General features: G+C 39.2%; 4 protein-coding genes, 1 non-coding gene and 1 pseudogene across 7 annotated transcripts; 4 read left to right on the top strand and 2 right to left on the bottom strand.

The window, feature by feature from the left end:
* The first annotated feature begins 36 nt into the window (after positions 1 to 36).
* LOC137748618 (ribosome biogenesis regulatory protein homolog) lies at positions 37 to 2,526 on the top strand. The gene is made up of 8 exons (XM_068488786.2): positions 37 to 234; positions 478 to 628; positions 967 to 1,018; positions 1,221 to 1,349; positions 1,458 to 1,575; positions 1,798 to 1,981; positions 2,080 to 2,193; positions 2,281 to 2,526. Exons 1-8 carry the CDS (start codon positions 137 to 139, stop codon positions 2,419 to 2,421), a joined length of 987 nt encoding a protein of 328 aa, XP_068344887.2. The 5' UTR covers positions 37 to 136; the 3' UTR covers positions 2,422 to 2,526.
* A 937-nt stretch (positions 2,527 to 3,463) lies between these two features.
* On the top strand, positions 3,464 to 5,495 carry LOC137748971 (adenine nucleotide transporter BT1, chloroplastic/mitochondrial-like). Its single transcript, XM_068489156.2, has 3 exons — positions 3,464 to 4,220; positions 4,433 to 4,591; positions 4,688 to 5,495. Exons 1-3 carry the CDS (start codon positions 3,618 to 3,620, stop codon positions 5,156 to 5,158), a joined length of 1,233 nt encoding a protein of 410 aa, XP_068345257.2. The 5' UTR covers positions 3,464 to 3,617; the 3' UTR covers positions 5,159 to 5,495.
* Positions 5,496 to 7,241: 1,746 nt separating this feature from the next.
* On the top strand, positions 7,242 to 7,314 carry TRNAA-AGC (transfer RNA alanine (anticodon AGC)). The gene has a single exon. It is a non-coding gene; the product is annotated as a tRNA-Ala (tRNA).
* An 83-nt stretch (positions 7,315 to 7,397) lies between these two features.
* LOC137747398 (DEAD-box ATP-dependent RNA helicase 37) lies at positions 7,398 to 10,904 on the bottom strand. 2 transcript variants are annotated; one of them, XM_088690048.1, is made up of 7 exons: positions 10,727 to 10,904; positions 9,887 to 10,628; positions 9,691 to 9,774; positions 9,163 to 9,405; positions 8,869 to 9,033; positions 8,624 to 8,737; positions 7,398 to 8,288 (listed from the first exon to the last, which is right to left on the bottom strand). In XM_088690048.1, the coding sequence occupies exons 2-7, from the start codon at positions 10,610 to 10,612 to the stop codon at positions 7,749 to 7,751; spliced, it is 1,872 nt and encodes a 623-aa protein (XP_088546174.1). In that variant the 5' UTR covers positions 10,613 to 10,628; positions 10,727 to 10,904; the 3' UTR covers positions 7,398 to 7,748. The 2 variants fall into 2 exon arrangements, with proteins under 2 accessions (XP_088546174.1, XP_068343604.2); XM_068487503.2 differs by having other exon boundaries at positions 9,887 to 10,759.
* Positions 10,905 to 11,522: 618 nt separating this feature from the next.
* Positions 11,523 to 13,982, top strand: LOC148698858 (uncharacterized; annotated as a pseudogene). Its single transcript, XR_015953108.1, has 4 exons — positions 11,523 to 11,692; positions 12,735 to 12,823; positions 13,151 to 13,357; positions 13,476 to 13,982. The product of XR_015953108.1 is annotated as an uncharacterized LOC148698858 (transcript).
* A 467-nt stretch (positions 13,983 to 14,449) lies between these two features.
* Positions 14,450 to 17,254, bottom strand: LOC137748749 (uncharacterized). The gene is made up of 8 exons (XM_068488930.2): positions 17,016 to 17,254; positions 16,784 to 16,912; positions 16,417 to 16,532; positions 16,179 to 16,260; positions 15,920 to 15,979; positions 15,732 to 15,839; positions 15,094 to 15,139; positions 14,450 to 14,825 (listed from the first exon to the last, which is right to left on the bottom strand). The coding sequence occupies exons 1-8, from the start codon at positions 17,082 to 17,084 to the stop codon at positions 14,614 to 14,616; spliced, it is 822 nt and encodes a 273-aa protein (XP_068345031.2). The 5' UTR covers positions 17,085 to 17,254; the 3' UTR covers positions 14,450 to 14,613.
* Positions 17,255 to 17,979: the final 725 nt, after the last annotated feature.

Below are 17,979 nucleotides of genomic sequence, written 5' to 3'. Positions count from 1 at the left end.
AATCCTAGTCTGTTTTTTTCGCTAAAAAATTATCGTCTTTATTCATAAACCCTAAACCCTTAAACCTGAAGTTATTACCTTTCTTCTTTCTTCAGCTTTCAAGTCGCGAGCTGCGGAACCAAAAGAGGTCGCTGCAATGGAGATCCCGCAGCAGCAGCAGCAGATTCAAGTCGATCTGGGTAATCTCATGGCCTTTGACCCTCATCACAGCTTCCCCTCTAATCCCTCCTCCAGGTAATTATTTATTTTTCTCTTGTTTTTTTTTTTGTATAATTCTGTGTTTGTAACTGTTTGTGCTCTGAGAAATTATTGAAAATTTATAATTTTGGAAATTGGGTTTTTTATTTGGATTAGTCCCAGTAGTGAAGTTGCAGTCTTTAAGTTAAATAGTGAATTTTTTACACTATGCTGATAGGTTTTTTGTTCAGTGGGTGAAATTCTGATTTGGTTTTTTGTTTTTTGTTTTTATTAATTTAGGGAGGAATTAGTGAAGGAATGTATAACGAAAGGGACTGAGTTGGTTCAAGCTATTGCAAATAGTCTTTTCAACTTACCTTCAACTGAAGATATAGACGGTCCAATTGTGCAATTGCCCCGTCCCGAAACTAAACTGCCAAGACAGAAGCATGTAAGTCATTCCTCTTAGTTTATGATTCTCCAATGACGGTTTTTTTATAGGTTTTGATCATGCATATTAACATTGGATAGTGAATACATGATTCACAATCTGTTGTTTGAAAAGAAGTGGAATGGTAGTTTTAGGTAACTGTCGAAATTTTTGTTGATCCCCCTTGTCGTGCTGCCAATTTACGGTTCCTCTCATGCAAATTGGTTGTCTAGAATGTTAGCGTATGCAAAGGGGCTGTTGATGCTGCTGGTTTTTATCTGTAACCGATTTAAGAGTTGCTATTGTATTCTTAGCATAAAAGTCTGACTGCCAATGGCATATTCTTTTGTTCTCTACAGCTTCCAGTGCCTAAACCTCCAACGAAATGGGAAACTTTTGCCAAAACAAAAGGTTGGTCGTTACTGTATGAGTTGAATAGTACCCTTCTTCTGTTTCCTTTTTCTTTCGTTGTTCCCCCCTTAAGGCTCTGTTTAGAGTTTCTCATGTGGATATTGGGCCTTGAGAAATATAGTTGGATTTAAGATTTTGTGAAATTGGATTATCCTTAAGCTGAACTTACGTGTTGGTTATATTATTTTGATATGTATTGCAGGTATCAAGAATCGTAAAAGAGACAAGATTGCATATGATGAGCCGACTGAAACTTGGAAACGTCGCTTTGGATATGATCGTGCAAATGATGAGAATAGTGTACCTATCATTGAGGCGAAGGAGACTGATGGTAATTGTTTCAAAATCTTAAAGCTTTCAGAAAGTCATTATTTTCTTTTGTAAGCACTGAAATGCATGATTCGAAAGTTATCCTACTGCTCTCGTTACTTCTTTTCAGTGCCAGGGGAGGATCCTTTTGCTAAAAGGCAAGAGGATAAAAAGAAAAGAGTTGAAAAACAAGACAAGAATAGGTTGCAGAACTTGAAGCAAGCTGCAAAAGTCGGTGCTTTACCAAGGTATGCCCTTCTACTTCTCCATGTTATTCAAAACATAGATGGCTCGTCACTAGTTAAAGTAGAAAACCAGTTAGCTGCTTAGACATCCAATTTGGTAATCAATAACTACAAAACGATATAAGCTAGCGTTTATATTGGAAATTCACACTTTGGGAAAGTTTCAGTGATCTTAGATGTTTCTTTTCCATTGCACAGCATAATCTAACTAAACTCTTTCTACAGCCATGTTCAACTGGCTGCCACACGATTGCCCATAACGGGAACCCAGTCTGCAACGAAGAAGTTTTCTAAAGATGAACTGGGTAATGTAGCGGGAATAGCAGCAACTGCAACGGCCAGTGGTGGTAAGTTTGACAAGAAATTGCCAGGGGAAAAACCTCCTAAACATAAAGGAAAGTTCCGCAAGGTATGTATTTCTCATCCTAGCCATGTTCAACTATTTGTCGCACATCACAATAAACTGATAAATGTTCTTGCCCCTTATTCTTTCGGCTTTGCATTCAGTTTTTACCAGTTGTAGAAGGAAAAGGGAAACACTCGCAAGAGCAGGAACAAACAGATAAAGTACTGAACAAGCTAATCTCTAAGAATTCCCATGAGATATTTAACGTTGACAAGGTTCATCTCTTTCGCTGTCAAATGGTTTTCTGCTGCAGTATTGATCCGGTTTGAGTCCCTCTTATTAATTGGATTGTTGTGACACAGGCTGTTAACATGTACAACGTCAAGAAGGACAAGAAGCGTAAGAACAAGCCGGGGATGTCCTCAAGCACGTTAAAACCGAAGAAGAACATCCAAAAGAAGCCATTAAAGAAGGGATCTTCATCGAAGGGAAAGGGAAAGTGAATGTCTTATTAATGTCACCGATAAGATATTGGGGTTTTGATGTAGGTTTTACAAGTTTAATCATTTGGAATCAAAGATTATTATGCAAGACTCCTTTATTTTTCAGGAGCAATGTTTTCACACTCTCTCTCTCTCTCTCTCTCTCTCTCTCTCTCTCTATGTGCATGTCTTTGGGATGAAATATGTCGACGTGTAGTTTTTGGTATTAAACATAGCCACGTAGTTGAATAGGATCTTCCAATCAAAATGTAACTTTATTCTGCTTATTGGAAATTTGAAACATCAACAATCAAATTCTATCTGAATCTCGTGGACTCAAAGTGCCAAGAAAGTTTCTCACGAAACAAATGTAACGTGTAGTGGACATTAGACAGAAGTGGATAATTCATCTGAAATGCGGAAATCTAATTCATCCAATATATAAATTAATGCCTTTCGTTTTATTTGGAATGAGATAAGTCGTGACATGAAAAGTAATTTAGAATGACAAAAGTTATGAATGGAAATGATACTTAGTTGTTTAAATATTAGACAAACGTCTGTATTTCATACATGGTTATTCAACTATGATATGGGAACTATACCCATGTCTGCATACCCTAATCAGAATGTAATACTTGGTTTTTGATGTATTGATTACATATTGTAACATGTGACATAATTTTCGATTTCATCTGTTAGTAAATACCAAAAAAAAAAAAAAATGAAAAAAAAAAGGTCATGAATATAAATATTTTTTTTTTTCTTAAAAAGGAAATCAGTTGGTGGCGAAGCTACGATAATCCATCATTTCGAAGGTCAGGAAAACTCACAAAAACATTTAGCCTCATTCTGACCACCATTGTGTGATTCACCAATGCCAAAATGTGAACCCAAAACGAACTGTATGAAATGTGGGCCTGAAGTTTACCCCAACGTTTGTTTTTTAGTAAACACAAGACAGTCGACAATCATAATAACTCCAATACCATTCCAAACGAGTGTTGTAAACCAAAAAACCGTAGAGGGGTCATGAACCATAGAAAAATAAATAAACCCCACTGGCCCTTTAATCCCCCAATTTCCCCAAGAGTCAAATATAATTGGTTATCCTAGTTTCGAAGTATTGGCAAACAAAACCTAATCATTTTAAGCCGACCCAACTCTTTTTTCTCCTCAAATATTTGATATTTATATAGTTCCAAGCTTTTGGATTAATGGATAGGAGAAGATTGCAGGCCACTGAAAATACAAACGACGATGTAGTATTCTCTTGTTCTTCCGGGATTAGAATCCGACGCAGTCCTCTCAATAGTACTTCACAATCCGGTGGACTGTTTGCCAGCGTTGGACAAGTTGCAGGAGGATTTGGTATCACACCAAGTCCACAGAACTCCATAAACCAAACCACAAAGCTTCTGAGCTCCACGTGCATGACATATATGCCCACGCCGGATTTCAGGCTGCGAATTAGTAGGGTTGACGAGTTGGTGGAGGCAGAGGCACTGTTCGAGGTTGGAGAAGCAGAAGAGCTGCTGAAAGTTAACAAAATCAAAGGTAATGGTGGTGGTTTGAGGTTGAAAATAAAGGTTGGGAATGCATCACTGAGGAGGCTGGTGAGTGGAGCGGTGGCGGGAGTGGTGTCGCGGATGGCGGTTGCTCCACTGGAGACGATACGGACGCATTTAATGGTGGGGGGCAGTGGCCACTCCAGTGCTTCTCATGTTTTTCAGTCTATCATGGAAACTGATGGATGGCAGGGCTTGTTCAGGGGTACTTTGGTCAATGTCATCAGGGTTGCTCCAAACAAGGCTATTGAGGTATGATATTCCAGACGAGTAAGATATTAGTACAAAAATTCTATGTACATAACGTCAATAAAAAATGATTGTGTATTGATAACATCTCGTTAAATTTTGTTAACAACAATGATATTAACACATTATCAGTGACATATTAACGATAAAAAAGAACGTTTCATTCTATAACTAGACTTGGATAACTTCATATTTCGACCTCTTCTTTTGTGCAGTTATTTGCTTATGACACGGTGAAGAAGCACTTGACTCGACCCGAAGAAGACCTGAAAATCCCTATCCCGGCTTCATCAATCGCAGGCGCTGTTGCCGGATTTAGCTCAACCTTGTGTACATACCCTCTCGAGTTGTTAAAAACACGATTAACCGTCCAGGTAAATTGGTTCCCGAAATTTGAAAGGACTATTGAATTCATTTGGTTTGTTTTCTCTGCATTAGTACTCACAGTAACATATTTTACATGATTGCAGAAAGGAGTGTACAACAACTTTTTCGACGCAATTTCAAAAATTGTCCAACAGGAGGGAGCTGCAGGGCTATACAGAGGCCTCACCCCGAGTTTAATCGGCGTAATTCCATACGCTGCCTCCAACTATTTTGCTTATGACGCGCTCTCAAGAGCTTACAAGAAGGCTTTCAAAAAGGAGGAAATCGGAAACATAACAACTCTTTTGATCGGATCAGCAGCTGCTGCAATTTCGAGCGGTGCAACTTTCCCGCTTGAGGTGGCTCGGAAGAGAATGCAGGTTGGGGCTCTCAGTGGGAGGCAATACAAGCACATACTTGATGCTCTTTCGAGCATACTTGCCAGTGAAGGAATCAGTGGCTTGTACAGAGGGTTGGGGCCGAGCTACATGAAATTGGTCCCTGCTGCTGGGATTTCCTTCATGTGCTACGAGGCTTGCAAGCGGATGCTGACTGAGAGTGATGAAGAAACCTAATACAACTATACGCGCGCCAAAAGGACTCCAAATTTCCAGTTTTGGATCATTGATCGAAAAGTAGCAAGGTGGTTTTTAGTCCATAAACTGAAAGGGTTTGGCTGGACAATCATCAAACTGTAAGTAATCTTTACTTCATCATAACAAGCACTAACCAATCCCTCCCAAGCTCGTTTCTTGGGGGTGAAGAAAGGTAAATGTGTTTGAATCATGACCTAATCTCTTGGGGCTCTATTTAGAAAATTGGACTTGAAAAGTTCGATTTCTTTTTTCAAGAACATGGTTTCTGACTACAATTCATAAGACTCAAAAATTCGTTGCAGCGAAATCGAACAAATCTGGTGAAATCGAACGAATCTCGCTGAAATCTAACGGATTTTGGGACAAAATTAAACGGCGCTTGTGGCGTCCTCATAAATTTGTTTATGTTAGCGGAAAGAGAGAACAGAAAGATGATTCTTATTGAAAAACCGTAAATTTTCCCCCTTTCCGGAAGCAAGTCTTTTTCTTGAGTTGGTTTTGAATTGTGTTTTTGAGAAAATTTTACTAAACATGAATTCTTGACATGACACACAGAAACTGTTTTTTATTTTAAAAAGAGAAATGTTATTGGCACTCCAAAAATCTACACTTCTCACATGTATATTTTTACAAATATAGAAAGTTTGGAATGTAGAATGAGATTTTTGGAGTACCAATAACAAGTCCCTTTAAAAAAGGGTAAATTACATTTTGCATCCACAAATTTAGATGCAATTATAATCTTATACAATATCTTTAAAACATTTTAACTTTATATATTTACTATTATTTTATTTCAATGTCATGTTAATTTGATTATTAAACGATAACGTGGAAAAAAAAAATTAATTTAAAAAGAAAAAAAAAAAAAGCCCACATTTTTTGGCTTTTGTTCTTCCACCTTTACTCAAACAACCAAATGCTAAGAATTCGAAACCCTAACACAAAATTGAAGAACAAACCACATCTAAAATGCAATACGAAAAACTCAGACAAGAAATTCCCGAAGGCAAAGGATCTAAATTTTAAATTATGAGAAAAGTATCTTTGGTTTTGCTTGGAGGGAAGGCTCGACCCGGCAACTTCTTCCACCATTGCTCGCACAAATCCCCAATATTTGAAACCAGCATCCAACAAATCCAACGGAGAGAATCTGGGGTTTAGTACCATCTTCAATCTCCAATCCATCGATTCGATGAGCACCATCTGGTTCTGAAAGATTCTGCATTAGAAGAACACAGTTGATCGCATACCTTTTTATCCGAGTCTGCACTGTTAAGGTGCGTGGATGCTGGGATGGAGCTGGTGATAAATTTGAGGAAGTCGCCGTTCGTCGAAAGATGCAGGGGGCAGACACAATTTGTAGGGGATGCCACATGTGGTGGGGTGGAATGGGGAGGAGGAGTTTGAGCTGATGGTGGAGAGAAGCGTGGGATGGCTGAACAAGTCCCTCTAACTTATGAGTGGGAAGAGGTGCTGGGTCTGAAGGTTGATGAGGATGATGGTTGATGACTTTCATAAAATTGTTTTTTTGTTTTTTTCCAAATTGTGCAGCAGTAGGTCCCGCATGAAGTTGCTACATGACTGTCACTTAGGCGTATAATCGATGAATTAATAAAAAAATTAATAGATGTTGAAAATTGAAATAAAATACGAAGAAATGTATATGATTGAAATATTTTAAAAATGTTTATGAGATTACAATTGTACTCAATCCTTTTAAAATGGTTGGATTTGAATCAAATGCTAAACATGCTTTTAGTTTCCTCCAATATTTAACTTGCAAATGGGGTGCGTTTGTATTATTGTGTAATACACATATCGAAAGATGTAAACAGTCTACAAAGAGAGAAAAATATAATGAAGAAAGAAGCAATTAGACACAACACTTTTCATCTCACCTTCACCTTTATCTACAAATTCTGCAAAATAATTGTGATCGTTAGGTAGATTGTTTATTTCGTGACTTAACAATGGCTGCCCCAAAGCCCCGGGGCAGTTGGATTTCAATATATATATATATATATGTGTGTGTGTGTGTAATGGATAAAGATATTCAACAGGGGATGTAGCTCAGATGGTAGAGCGCTCGCTTAGCATGCGAGAGGTATGGGGATCGATACCCCACTTCTCCAACCGTTTTTAACGTTTTAATTAACAGTTAAGTTTTGTCATTAACCTCGTGAAAAATCGGCAAAAACAAGCCCAAGGATTGATATTTGAAGAGGGAAATAATAATCCATTAAACTGTGATTCAGGATCACATCACTTTTACAAAATGTGGTTGCTCTCCAAATCTGAGAGACTATTTCCAACTCAAAAAACAGATACCAAAAGCAAGGGGCATGTTAGCAGCAGCTCCAAAAGCACCCATTTGGTTAATCACTTAAATCTCCAACTTGTAACTTAAGTCTTCAGCAACTAATTCTGCACCTTTATATATTAATTTTACTACCATATATAGATATAGATATATCTATAGATATAGCCTCTGTAAATATTACCCAAGGTGTTCTGCAGATCTCCAATCCCACCCACCAGCAACAATAGTTTCATAGTTTCCAGATCTCTAATCCCACCCACCAGCAACAATAGTTTCATAGTTTCCGTAGCTGTTTGGAACAGCAGCAGTAGCATCGTTATAGGGAGCAGCAGACATGCCCCCAGAATAATCTCCATAGCCATAGCTGCTTGGACCGTAATAACTGTCATGCGCAGATTGAGAGTCCCTACGATAGTCATAGCCACCAAACTTACTGCCACCAGACCTCCTGTTCCGGCCACCACCACCACTGCTGTACGTCTGTGATTCGCCCTCAGCATATTCGTTCAGCCAGCTTGGAACCTCCTGGTTTGACTCCTGCATCAGCTCGATCAGTCCCTTGGTAAGTGGCTGGTTCTTGGCATTGAAGAAAGCAGTTGCAAGACCTGAATTTCCAGCACGCCCTGTTCGTCCAATCCTGTGAACGTAGTCATCTATGCTTTTTGGCAGATCAAAGTTGATGACATGGGAAACATGAGGGATGTCTAGCCCTCGTGAAGCAACATCTGTCGCCACCAATATTGGAGTCTTGCCACACTTAAACAATCTCAAAGCTTGCTCCCTCTCCTTCAAAATTGGCCAGTCAAATAATAATTTAGATAGCATAAAGGGCAGACAATAATTTTTTTTATTAACAGTCCAGAATAACATGTTTAACCTTAATTACAGCAAGTTTCGAAGACATTGAGACAAATCCCAAGACAAAAATTCGTTTTTCCTCCGACCGCAAATGTTGATTAAGCCAATTGCAATAAAGAAAAAGAATCCATACAGCTACTAAACCTCATTGTATTTGTACCAAATGCAGAAAACATCCGGTAAATACACGCACACAACCAAAAGATTTCATCTAAACAATAAGATATGTGGAAATAAAGAAGTAAAAAAAATGATAAACGAACCATTTGCACTTTATCACCATGTATAGCTATAGCTGGAAAACGATTCATGCGTAACCAGTTTTCTAAAGAATCTGCACTTCTCTTTGTCTCCACAAACACCAAGGTTAAAGCAACCTGAAGCAAGAACAATATTAATCTAAGCATCAGATCTTGAAAAGTATCAATCAAATACACCATATCATTGCCAAATCGATGTTGCAGTTAACAATTTCCATGGCTCGTGAATTCTCAAATTGCTATCATACCTTTCCATGAGCTCCATTTGCCTGCTGGCTAAGCAACTTCATCAAATGGTTTCTTTTGTCCATATCCTCAACGAGTTCAACTTTTTGTGCAATGAGACCTGTGCTTGATCCAACTCTTCCAACAGATAGAAAAATGTAGTTTGACAGAAAATCTGCAGCGAGCCTCTGAGAGAAACAAAAATTACAAATACAAACATATAAGAGAACAATCATACAATACGCAGCTACAATAAATCAACAAACCAAGCATAACATCAAATCACGCTAGAGAGCATTATCGTTTAATAAACCCACCTGTATTTCATCTGGGAATGTAGCACTGAAAAGCAACGTTTGTCTTGCACCAGAGCGAGGCATGTCCATTTGTTCAACAATCCTCCTTATCTGAGGCTCAAAACCCATGTCCAACATCCTATCAGCCTCATCTAATGCCAAATACTTGATATTACTCAGCGAAACTCGTGACCTCTCAATCATGTCCACCAAGCGCCCGGGTGTTGCAACAAGGATATCACAACCTCTATCCAGAATACGCAACTGCAGAATCAAGGATTACACCATAAGTCATTCAGAATTAACATATCTAATAGATTAAAAAAGAACAAACCGCGAATCGAGTGAGTAAACTTAAATGGATTCAGAACATTTAACACATCTTCTACACAAAATGTTTATATGGATCATGATAATATTTCATCAACAGAACAAAAACCCGAATCGGGTGAGTAAACACGACATACCAATTCATCTGAAAAATCAGCAAAAATTAACAACAAAATACAAAAATATAGAGCTGAGAATCACTAAGAAAACGACAAAAACCTGCTGAGAAATTGGAGCTCCACCATAAGCAACAACAATCTTCACCCCACTCCGATAACCAAACTTCTTAGCTTCCTCATGAATCTGCCAAAAAATTGAATTAAAAAGCAAACGCCAAACAAAATTAGGCCAAAATCATAAACCCATTAGCACATGAACTTCGAAAACGACCACAATGGAGCAAATATTTACATACCTGACCAGCCAGCTCTCTCGTTGGAGACAAAATGAGGGCGGTGGGGCACACGCCGCGATCCACCCCGCGAGCCGGCGACAACCCCAGACCGTTGTTCAAGACACCACTGATAATGGGGAAGCAAAACGCAGCCGTTTTGCCGGACCCAGTCTGAGCACAGGCCATCAAGTCGCGGCCAGCCATGGCTATCGGAATAGCGTGCCGCTGAATCGGCGTGGGCTTCACGTACTTGCACCGCTTGATGTTTTCGTTCAAGCATTCAGCCAAATCGATCTCGACAAACGTGTCCACCGGCGGCGGAATGTCCTCGCCGCTCGCCTCCACCGGGATGTCTTCGTAGGCGTCGAAATTGATACCGCCATTTCCATCGCCTTCGTCCTCAGTGACTTTGAGCTGATCAAATTCCTCAGAGACATTATCAAACGGATTTGGGTCTGGGGTCGGGTTTGGGGGCTGTTGAGCCCAAAAGCGACCGCCACCACGTCCGCGACCTCGTCCTCCGCCGCCGCGACTCGGACCGTTCCGGCCGGCTTGCCTTCCGGGACCACCAGCATAGCTTTGCCGAAAGCCGTACTGGGCCGACTCGGTTGGGGGCGCGTAGCCGTAACCGTACGACCCCACGCCGTCGCCACTGTTTCGGAGGTGCCGAGGTATGTATTTGGACAGAGGTCGGCGAGTCGGGTTCCGAGTTGACTCGGTGAAGGAATCGGACCATGGCATTGTCATCTCCGATGGTTTTTTTCTGTAGAACAAATTCCCAGATGAAAAATGGAGAGAAAATAAAAGGGTTTTATAAAAATGTAGAGAGAGAGAGAGATTAAAGGTTTTGAGGATCCGTACGGATGGAGGTTTGCTTCGAATATCGAAAATAGTGTCCGTATTTTAGAGAGAGAAAGTAAGAGAGAGAGAGAGAGAGCGCGCGATGGAGACGATGTGAGAAAAGCTGCAGTGACAGTGTGTTGTAAACTCGCTCACTCTCTTTCCCTTTCTTGTTTCTCTCTCCTCTTTTCGTTTTCCTTTCCCATGAAGAAAGCCTACAAAACCCTAAAAACCCCTTCGTGTCTAGAGAGAGAAAGAAGAGAGAGAGAGAGAGAGGGACGTTTTCTCGCTCCTCCAGGAGATGCATGTGGGGGAGAGAGAGGGTTTTTCGCACGTTCATTTAATTGCGCGCGTGCTCTGAGCCTGCGAATTTTTGTTTGACAAATTTTATTCTTAATTTGTGATGTGGAGGCTTTCTATTGGATAGTAAGAGAGGTATTCAAATTTTTTGAGGATAAGGGCCTAGTTGCAGTGGCACTAGAGCGAAGAAACTCCCACCTCACCCAAGTTCGATTCCCCCCATCCCCAAATTTAACTAATGATAAAAAAATAAAAATAAAAATAAAAAAATAAAAGAAAGAGAGGTATACAGTGGAGTTGTAAGGCAACCGATTGGTTCTCACAAAAGGATTTGGATCCTCTCTTGAGATAGTCTCAACGAAGCTTAGGAATCAATTGATCCCAACCCTTCAATTTGATCATGCGGCCAAGAACGGTTCCCCACAGCTGTCTCTCTCCAACCCCTCTTAACATCTCCCGCACCTCTTTCTCACTCCCCCTCCCCTTCCTCTCTCTCTCTCTCTCTCTCAACGCATCCATGACCGACCATCACCAAAACCCAGGACAAACCCAGCAACAACAGAGAGCTCTGAGACCCAGCAACCCTAACACCCCCACAAATGCCTCCACACGCAACCCATATGGGACTGAAGACGATGATGAGGGGGTGAAGAATATTACGTCGAGGACGGTGGCGGTGACGATGAGGTCGGTGAGGAGGAGGAAAATGGCACCCGAGACGAGGAGGGTGAGGAAGTCGACGAGCTGGACAAAGTTGGGTGCACTGCCTTGGCCGTTCTTGGCCACATGATCAAATTGAAGGGCTGGGATCAATTGATCCCTAGGCTCTGTTGGGGCTAGCTCAGGAGAGGATCCAAGTTCATCACAAAATATCTTTCAAGTGATGACGTGGCTGGTTGCTGATGCTGGGAAATGTTGGACTTTTTAGTGCTGTAACACGCGCCAAGAATGCGAGTGGACTTCTGAATCTAGAAAACCAACGGCCGTGAGGGTAGAATCGGATTTTGGCATCTTTAGTTCTTTACCCGCAAGTTGCGGGCCTGCGGCTATTGGCTATGTAGCTGGCGTAAAGCCTCTGGTGGGACCCAATATTATATGGTGGGGGGCCATGCATGTACTAAAGCATGAGATTTTATAGTACTCACGAGAATCATATTCTCTGGATTCTCAGTATCATGTTCTTTCAGTATTTTAACCGTTAAATTTATGATGAAAAACATAAAATCAAGATCTCACGATTAAAAAGTTATATGGATATATAGGTCTAATAATTTTTTACATTACCTGTTAATCTGATATGAAAATAACAAATTTTAAGGTAATTTGTTAATGAATCAGGTAATTATCGGATCATCCGTTAAACTCTGTTAACATGTTGAATCGTTATTGAGTCATCTTTTAAGAACCCTATAATGTAGGGGTTGCTTGGATAATAGTTTGAACTTAATATCGCTTTCTAATAGAAAATATTACATTTTACCCTAAACCCTACATGGTTTAGAGCATGTATACGGTTCAGTTGTATAATATTTGTTCTAACATTTCGTCAAGGTAATAGTTATGAATAGTTATCGACTGGGAAAATGGTAGAAAAATGGGATCTACTATGGGGCATACATTACAGATATCCTAGGAGAATTTCTAATATTTGGTAGGGAAGATGTTTGCCAGTGTCCAAAGCATACAACAAATATGAAGAATGTATACAAAATACTCAATCTTCATGCAGGGTAGAGATTGTACAGGATCAGATTGTGGCATACTTCATACAGACGCATATCAACTCAGTCTCGAGAAATCTCGGAAGAGTTCTATCCGGTCAGTAGAATGTCCGATCATCGGACATTGTGTTTTGCTTCTTTGTAGTCCATGAGATGGGATTAGGTACAAAAAATAATTCAAGAGATCAATTTCTATTGAATAATAGTTTAGGTGGTCGAGCTGCAGTTTACCTATCTTAATATAAATGGCTGATGAAAATATATTTTCAAAGTATGGTTTTTATATTGTTGCACTTCAGTTATACCATTTATGTTCCGACTAAGCATATAAATTTATCTTCGAGCAAGAACCACCATCCATCATTATCTCTTATTTTATTTATTTATTCATTTTAATATTTTGTGCTTTGGATTTTAATTTTTATCTCTATATTTTATACAGCATGCCCTATATCTCCTTTTCTCCCCTTTTCCATCTCTCATCTCTCAGAAAAAAGCATGATCCGCCGCGTATCCGTTCCCGTGATTCGCCGCGCACTCAACTCTGAAGCCAAACCACCAGTCAAGTACGACGGGGGGTCAAGATCATCCGGCGAAGGGCAGAATCAAACAGTGGCCACGATTGATGATGGTATTATGCCTTTATTTTGTCCTTATCGTTAAAAATTAAAGTTTTCAAGCTATTTTTATTAGTTTTCCTTTGTTTTTATTTGTACTTACATTAAAATGGAACTGCAATGTGAAAACAGATAGCAAGGCAGAAGAACAACCAGAGGTTCAAGACTCATCATCAACTTATTACGAAGAGTGTCGCCCTGCGGACAAGTTTCCGCCAGGTACGGTGGCGTATTGGCTGGCTATAGGTACGCTCTTGATTATTTTTGTTTTACGGTTTTGTGAAGTTTTATTGGACTCGTCAATCCGCTGGTATTTAACAACGGAACCACAAACAAACGGCGGAAGAAGTCAATGAACGAATGGCTGCAGGCTCTGGCTCTGGGACTAAACTCACACCTGAAGAAGAAGAAGCAAAACTTAGATATGGTCCTTGTGAATGTTGTGGAAAGGAGAAGGACCACGCGACTAAAAACTGCCCTCTGAAGACTATTTGGATTTAATAGATAGCATGCAGTGGAGACAAATGCATTTGTAATTTCTAAGTTGTGTCAGTCTTTTAGAACATTAAATAAGAGCTCGTTTGGATGCATTTTTAAAATAACCGAAAGCGTTTTTAGTGAAAATATTTTTAGAAATAATTCTTAGTAAAAATGTTAATAAATCCTGAAAAAAAAACACTTAAAAGTGCTTCCTGGAAGAAGCACATAATTGGTGCTTCTTGTAGAAAGGATTTAAACTGCTTTTGGAATTCAGAAATATTTTCTCTAAAAGCACTTTCAGTTATTTTAAAAGTACATCCAAATGAACTCTAAGTGTCATTGTGTTTGGTGGTTTGTAGTGCTAATGTATGTATCAAGATTCAATGGCGACCGGTTTGGTGTTTTTTTAATGAAAAGTTTGCGTGAATTAGCATATGATTTATGCTTTAATTTGGAAACAATACTGATTGATGGAAACAAACTGGTTGGTGAATGTTATCCGCGTAGTAATCATCTACAATTTTTCAGTAATCTGAGTTTTGAACTTTTGAGTACGACCCCCTTGTCCTCATTGAGGAGGCATTTTGTGGGCATTCAAGGGCCGTTGAATGAGATGAAGACCGGTATGACTATTGGACGTGTTTTTGTATTATGTAAAATATGAAGCTTAACAAACTTTAGCGTACGGATATCAGTATGTGACACCTCTACATATGGATCCTACAGGGCGTCTTATGCAAGAATTTCACCTAATTTAGACCTATGGTAAGGCCTCCGGCGGGTGGAGGACTTACCCCCGTTCAGCCAATTCAGATCCGGTCAAAAGATGTTTCTCTTCCTCCTCAAGTCTTTCCAACCATTTAAGTCCAAGATCACATCCTGCTTTCGCAGCAATCTGGAATCGTTCTCTTGCCATCTCTATGGGATCTGTTACGCTTTCCTTTCTGGCCAAAGGACCCCTCTTTGAAGAGAACTTCGTCACAGATTTGGGGATTTCAGCACCTAAGACATGCAAATTTATCATTAAGAGTAGAAAAATCGTTACAAAATTGGCAAAGGAAATGTATGCAGACAAATAAATTATAGCCATGCCATTTTTTTTTACAATTGGTGATACCATAGGTGTTTAGAACCCTTTTTGTATAAATAGAATGATCGCCAAAAACTACCAGTGAAACTCCAAATCATCCTTCATAGTTACACGGTCTATGACTATGATTGGACATCAAATTATACGTAAAACAAAAGAAGCGTGGTTAGAAGAACAGACCTCTAAGAAGAAGAGATCCAAATGCTATAGCTGCACCGGGATGTCCCTGCATGTATTAAAAGGAATAACAGTTTAAAATGGTGCACTAGTTAAACAATGTTGAGGTTCCATGTACGTGATAAAAGTTTTTCTATCTCCTATCTTTGCAAAACAGTTGCACCAGCATGTTGTATACCTAGTTAACGGATTTTCAATTTGAGGAGCAGACATTAAGATTCATAAAAACTGATTCTGTACACAAATCAGTGAAATTATGAGAGAGAGAGAGAGAGAGAGAGAGAGAGAGTTGCTACAACTAATAAATCATCTGGAGAAACAAGCGTTCAGTATATACAAAGCAAAAATGCGACCATGTTTTGGATCACGAAACTTAAAACTCATTTTGCAAATGGAAGAAAGTGGGCTATTCAAGTCAATAAATACGAAAATTTTAATTTACTCATCTTTGTAAATGTCAGAATAGCTTATCAAGTATATCTAACCCCGTTTCAAAGATCACCATTTTTTTACCAACAAAAATCTACAACTACTAAAGCACTTCAAGTTTAAACAATGTCCATTTGTCTATCCCCGCATGCATATCCCTCATCGATGATCCATTGCTGAAACCGACTAGGGGGTACCAGGAGCTCTTTTACCTTATCTGATGCCCTATAGAAACACCACATTGCAGAGGCAATATCTTTTTTCACGCAGTCTCCCGTCAGATACACAGAACCAAGAAGGTAAAGAGCATCTGGATGCAACTAGAACATAGCAAGCTCAAGTAAGGCTTTCAAAACATTTCAGAATCATTACAATTTGCATCTACATTGTGAAAACGTACCTGGTCAACGGCCTTCTCTATATAATGGAAAGCTTGCTGATCCGAATGAACGTATTCATTCTAACGAAAAAACAAAACAGTTGGAAACTCAGTAATATAAACCAAAAGCAAAGTGAACTAATAGGGGAGAACTTAAGTGCCGGAGTCACTAAACTTCATAGGTTAGGGGAACATAAAACTATCCTTAAGAAAGCTAAACCGATAAACACAAAAAGCAAAATCTTCTATACTTCAAATACAAATTTCTTAGAATTCTTACATCAACTCTAAGACGACAACCCAGTTCGTACTGTGCATCCGGATCACCCATATCTGCCGCTTCAACTAACAAAGCAGCTCCTCTGTTATAGCGAAAAATGGCATAAAGTATCAATTAAATGACCTCCATCTTGATGCATTACCAAGCAGTAATGTAGGGAATGCAGACCACCATCAGAAAAGCAACACGAGAAAACACCGAAATGAGACGATTAAACCAACGAATAAATCGAACTTACATAGCTTTGCAGGCTCCCGGGACATGGTATTTCAAATGCAATTTGGACAACCAATACCTGGCATGGGTATTCGAATTGTCAGCCTCCAGTGCCAACTCAAAATTCTCCTTCGCTCCCTGATACCAATTCAAACAACAAAAACCCAAAAATATCAACATATAACTCACATAAAAAAAAAAAAAAAAAAATAGTTATCACAATTTCATGAACAAAAAACACAAATTTCACAAATGGGGTTTGAGAAAAATACATAATTTACATCAAAAAATAAAAATTTATTCCAAATTCATAAACAAAAATACAAATTCACAAATGGGGGTTTGAGAAAAATACATAAATAACATCAGAAATTAAACTAATTAATTACCCGTAAAAGAGGGATGAGGCGGCGATCGTTGAGCTCGCAGTAATCGATGACTCGGTCGACTTCCTTGAGGGCGCTCCAGCCTTTTGCTATCAACTCCATCGCCTTCTTGTTCCTGCTGTGCATCTCTCTCTGCAAAAAACCCAACCAAGAAATGGATATATAAGCAAATGGAATTATGAGTGAGAGATTCAGCGGGAACGTAAGCTTGGGAGAGCGGAAAATGTGTCCGGACCCGCTGATTGAATTGGGTGAGTCCATTGGGAGGTCGGAGAGTGAGCTTCTTCAGCAGCTGCCTCTGCATCGTCTGTGTACACTGTGTGTGCTAGACACAGAGAGAGATGGAGAGAGAAAAGAGACAATAAGGGTGAGAGAGCGGTGGTGGAGGCGTTGGGCGGAGAAGCGGCGGAGGTTTTGGCGAAGGAGAGAGAGACGCCGGAGACGGGAGAACAGGAGTGATTGATTCAAAGCAGTAATTTTTCTACCGAATAGGAAATCCGGGTATTTTGACCCCGCTTGTTATTAAACTGAAGGTTTATCTCGTCCGTCAGCCTAAAACAATTGGGCTTCGACCCATTTGAAACCCAAACAGCTTATAAAGAGGCCCATGGCCTACAAAATCCCATAACATAAACACAATGATTATGGGCCTGTTTTGAACTGTTCATGTAAGGGTTGAAAATGATTTCATTTACGATCGAAAGCTTTTTTTGGTTATGTTTGACAAAAAGCATAAAAGCGCTTTTCATAAGTACTTAGTTTTTAATAAAACTCTGACATATGTGTGTGAAATCACTTTTAGTTGATAACTTATGAGTACAAAGACGTATTTAGAAGTGTTTTTAAAATGAGCGTTTTGGTGAAAATGTTTTTTTAACTCAATCTTTAGTAAAAATTCAAGTAGATCATAGAAAAGCATTTTAAGTGTTTCTTGTAAAAAAAACATATATCTGGTACTTATTTAAAAAATATTTAAAGTATTTGTCAAACTCAAAATCAATTTCATTAAAAGTGGTTTCAATCATTTTAAAAAAAAAAAAAAAAACTTTCAAATGAGCACTAAGTGTTTCATCATTCAGACATATAATAAGTCTTGAAAAGAGCTTTAAAGGAATTTTTGCATACTTTTGAGGGGTCTAGTCAAATGAGGATTTTAAAAGATTCTAAAATACTATAAAATCATGGTGCAGTTAATTAGA

Source organism: Pyrus communis, chromosome 2 (genome assembly GCF_041283825.1).
Source record: "Pyrus communis isolate YQ-2024b chromosome 2, ASM4128382v1, whole genome shotgun sequence".
NCBI classification, from domain to species: domain Eukaryota; kingdom Viridiplantae; phylum Streptophyta; class Magnoliopsida; order Rosales; family Rosaceae; genus Pyrus; species Pyrus communis.
The sequence above is the reverse complement of the archived record's forward strand: the minus strand, read 5'-3'. Positions and strand labels throughout refer to the sequence as shown.

What these genes read in the sequence shown, in the direction of transcription:
- LOC137748618 (XM_068488786.2), top strand. Translation starts at nt 137, where the DNA reads ATGGAGATCCCGCAGCAGCAGCAGCAGATTCAAGTCGATCTGGGTAAT. An exon ending in ATAAAGGAAAGTTCCGCAAG is followed by an intron (nt 1,982 to 2,079) that starts GTATGTATTTCT and finishes CTTTGCATTCAG; the next exon opens with TTTTTACCAGTTGTAGAAGG. An exon ending in AGATATTTAACGTTGACAAG is followed by an intron (nt 2,194 to 2,280) that starts GTTCATCTCTTT and finishes GTTGTGACACAG; the next exon opens with GCTGTTAACATGTACAACGT.
- LOC137748971 (XM_068489156.2), top strand. Translation starts at nt 3,618, where the DNA reads ATGGATAGGAGAAGATTGCAGGCCACTGAAAATACAAACGACGATGTA. An exon ending in CTCCAAACAAGGCTATTGAG is followed by an intron (nt 4,221 to 4,432) that starts GTATGATATTCC and finishes TCTTTTGTGCAG; the next exon opens with TTATTTGCTTATGACACGGT. An exon ending in AAACACGATTAACCGTCCAG is followed by an intron (nt 4,592 to 4,687) that starts GTAAATTGGTTC and finishes ACATGATTGCAG; the next exon opens with AAAGGAGTGTACAACAACTT.
- LOC137747398 (XM_088690048.1), bottom strand. Translation starts at nt 10,612, where the DNA reads ATGACAATGCCATGGTCCGATTCCTTCACCGAGTCAACTCGGAACCCG. An exon ending in CGAGAGAGCTGGCTGGTCAG is followed by an intron (nt 9,775 to 9,886) that starts GTATGTAAATAT and finishes ATTTTTTGGCAG; the next exon opens with ATTCATGAGGAAGCTAAGAA. An exon ending in CAAATGGAGCTCATGGAAAG is followed by an intron (nt 8,738 to 8,868) that starts GTATGATAGCAA and finishes TTCTTGCTTCAG; the next exon opens with GTTGCTTTAACCTTGGTGTT.
- LOC137748749 (XM_068488930.2), bottom strand. Translation starts at nt 17,084, where the DNA reads ATGCAGAGGCAGCTGCTGAAGAAGCTCACTCTCCGACCTCCCAATGGA. An exon ending in TCACCCAATTCAATCAGCGG is followed by an intron (nt 16,913 to 17,015) that starts GTCCGGACACAT and finishes GGTTTTTTGCAG; the next exon opens with AGAGAGATGCACAGCAGGAA. An exon ending in GCCTCATCCCTCTTTTACGG is followed by an intron (nt 16,533 to 16,783) that starts GTAATTAATTAG and finishes AATTGGTATCAG; the next exon opens with GGAGCGAAGGAGAATTTTGA.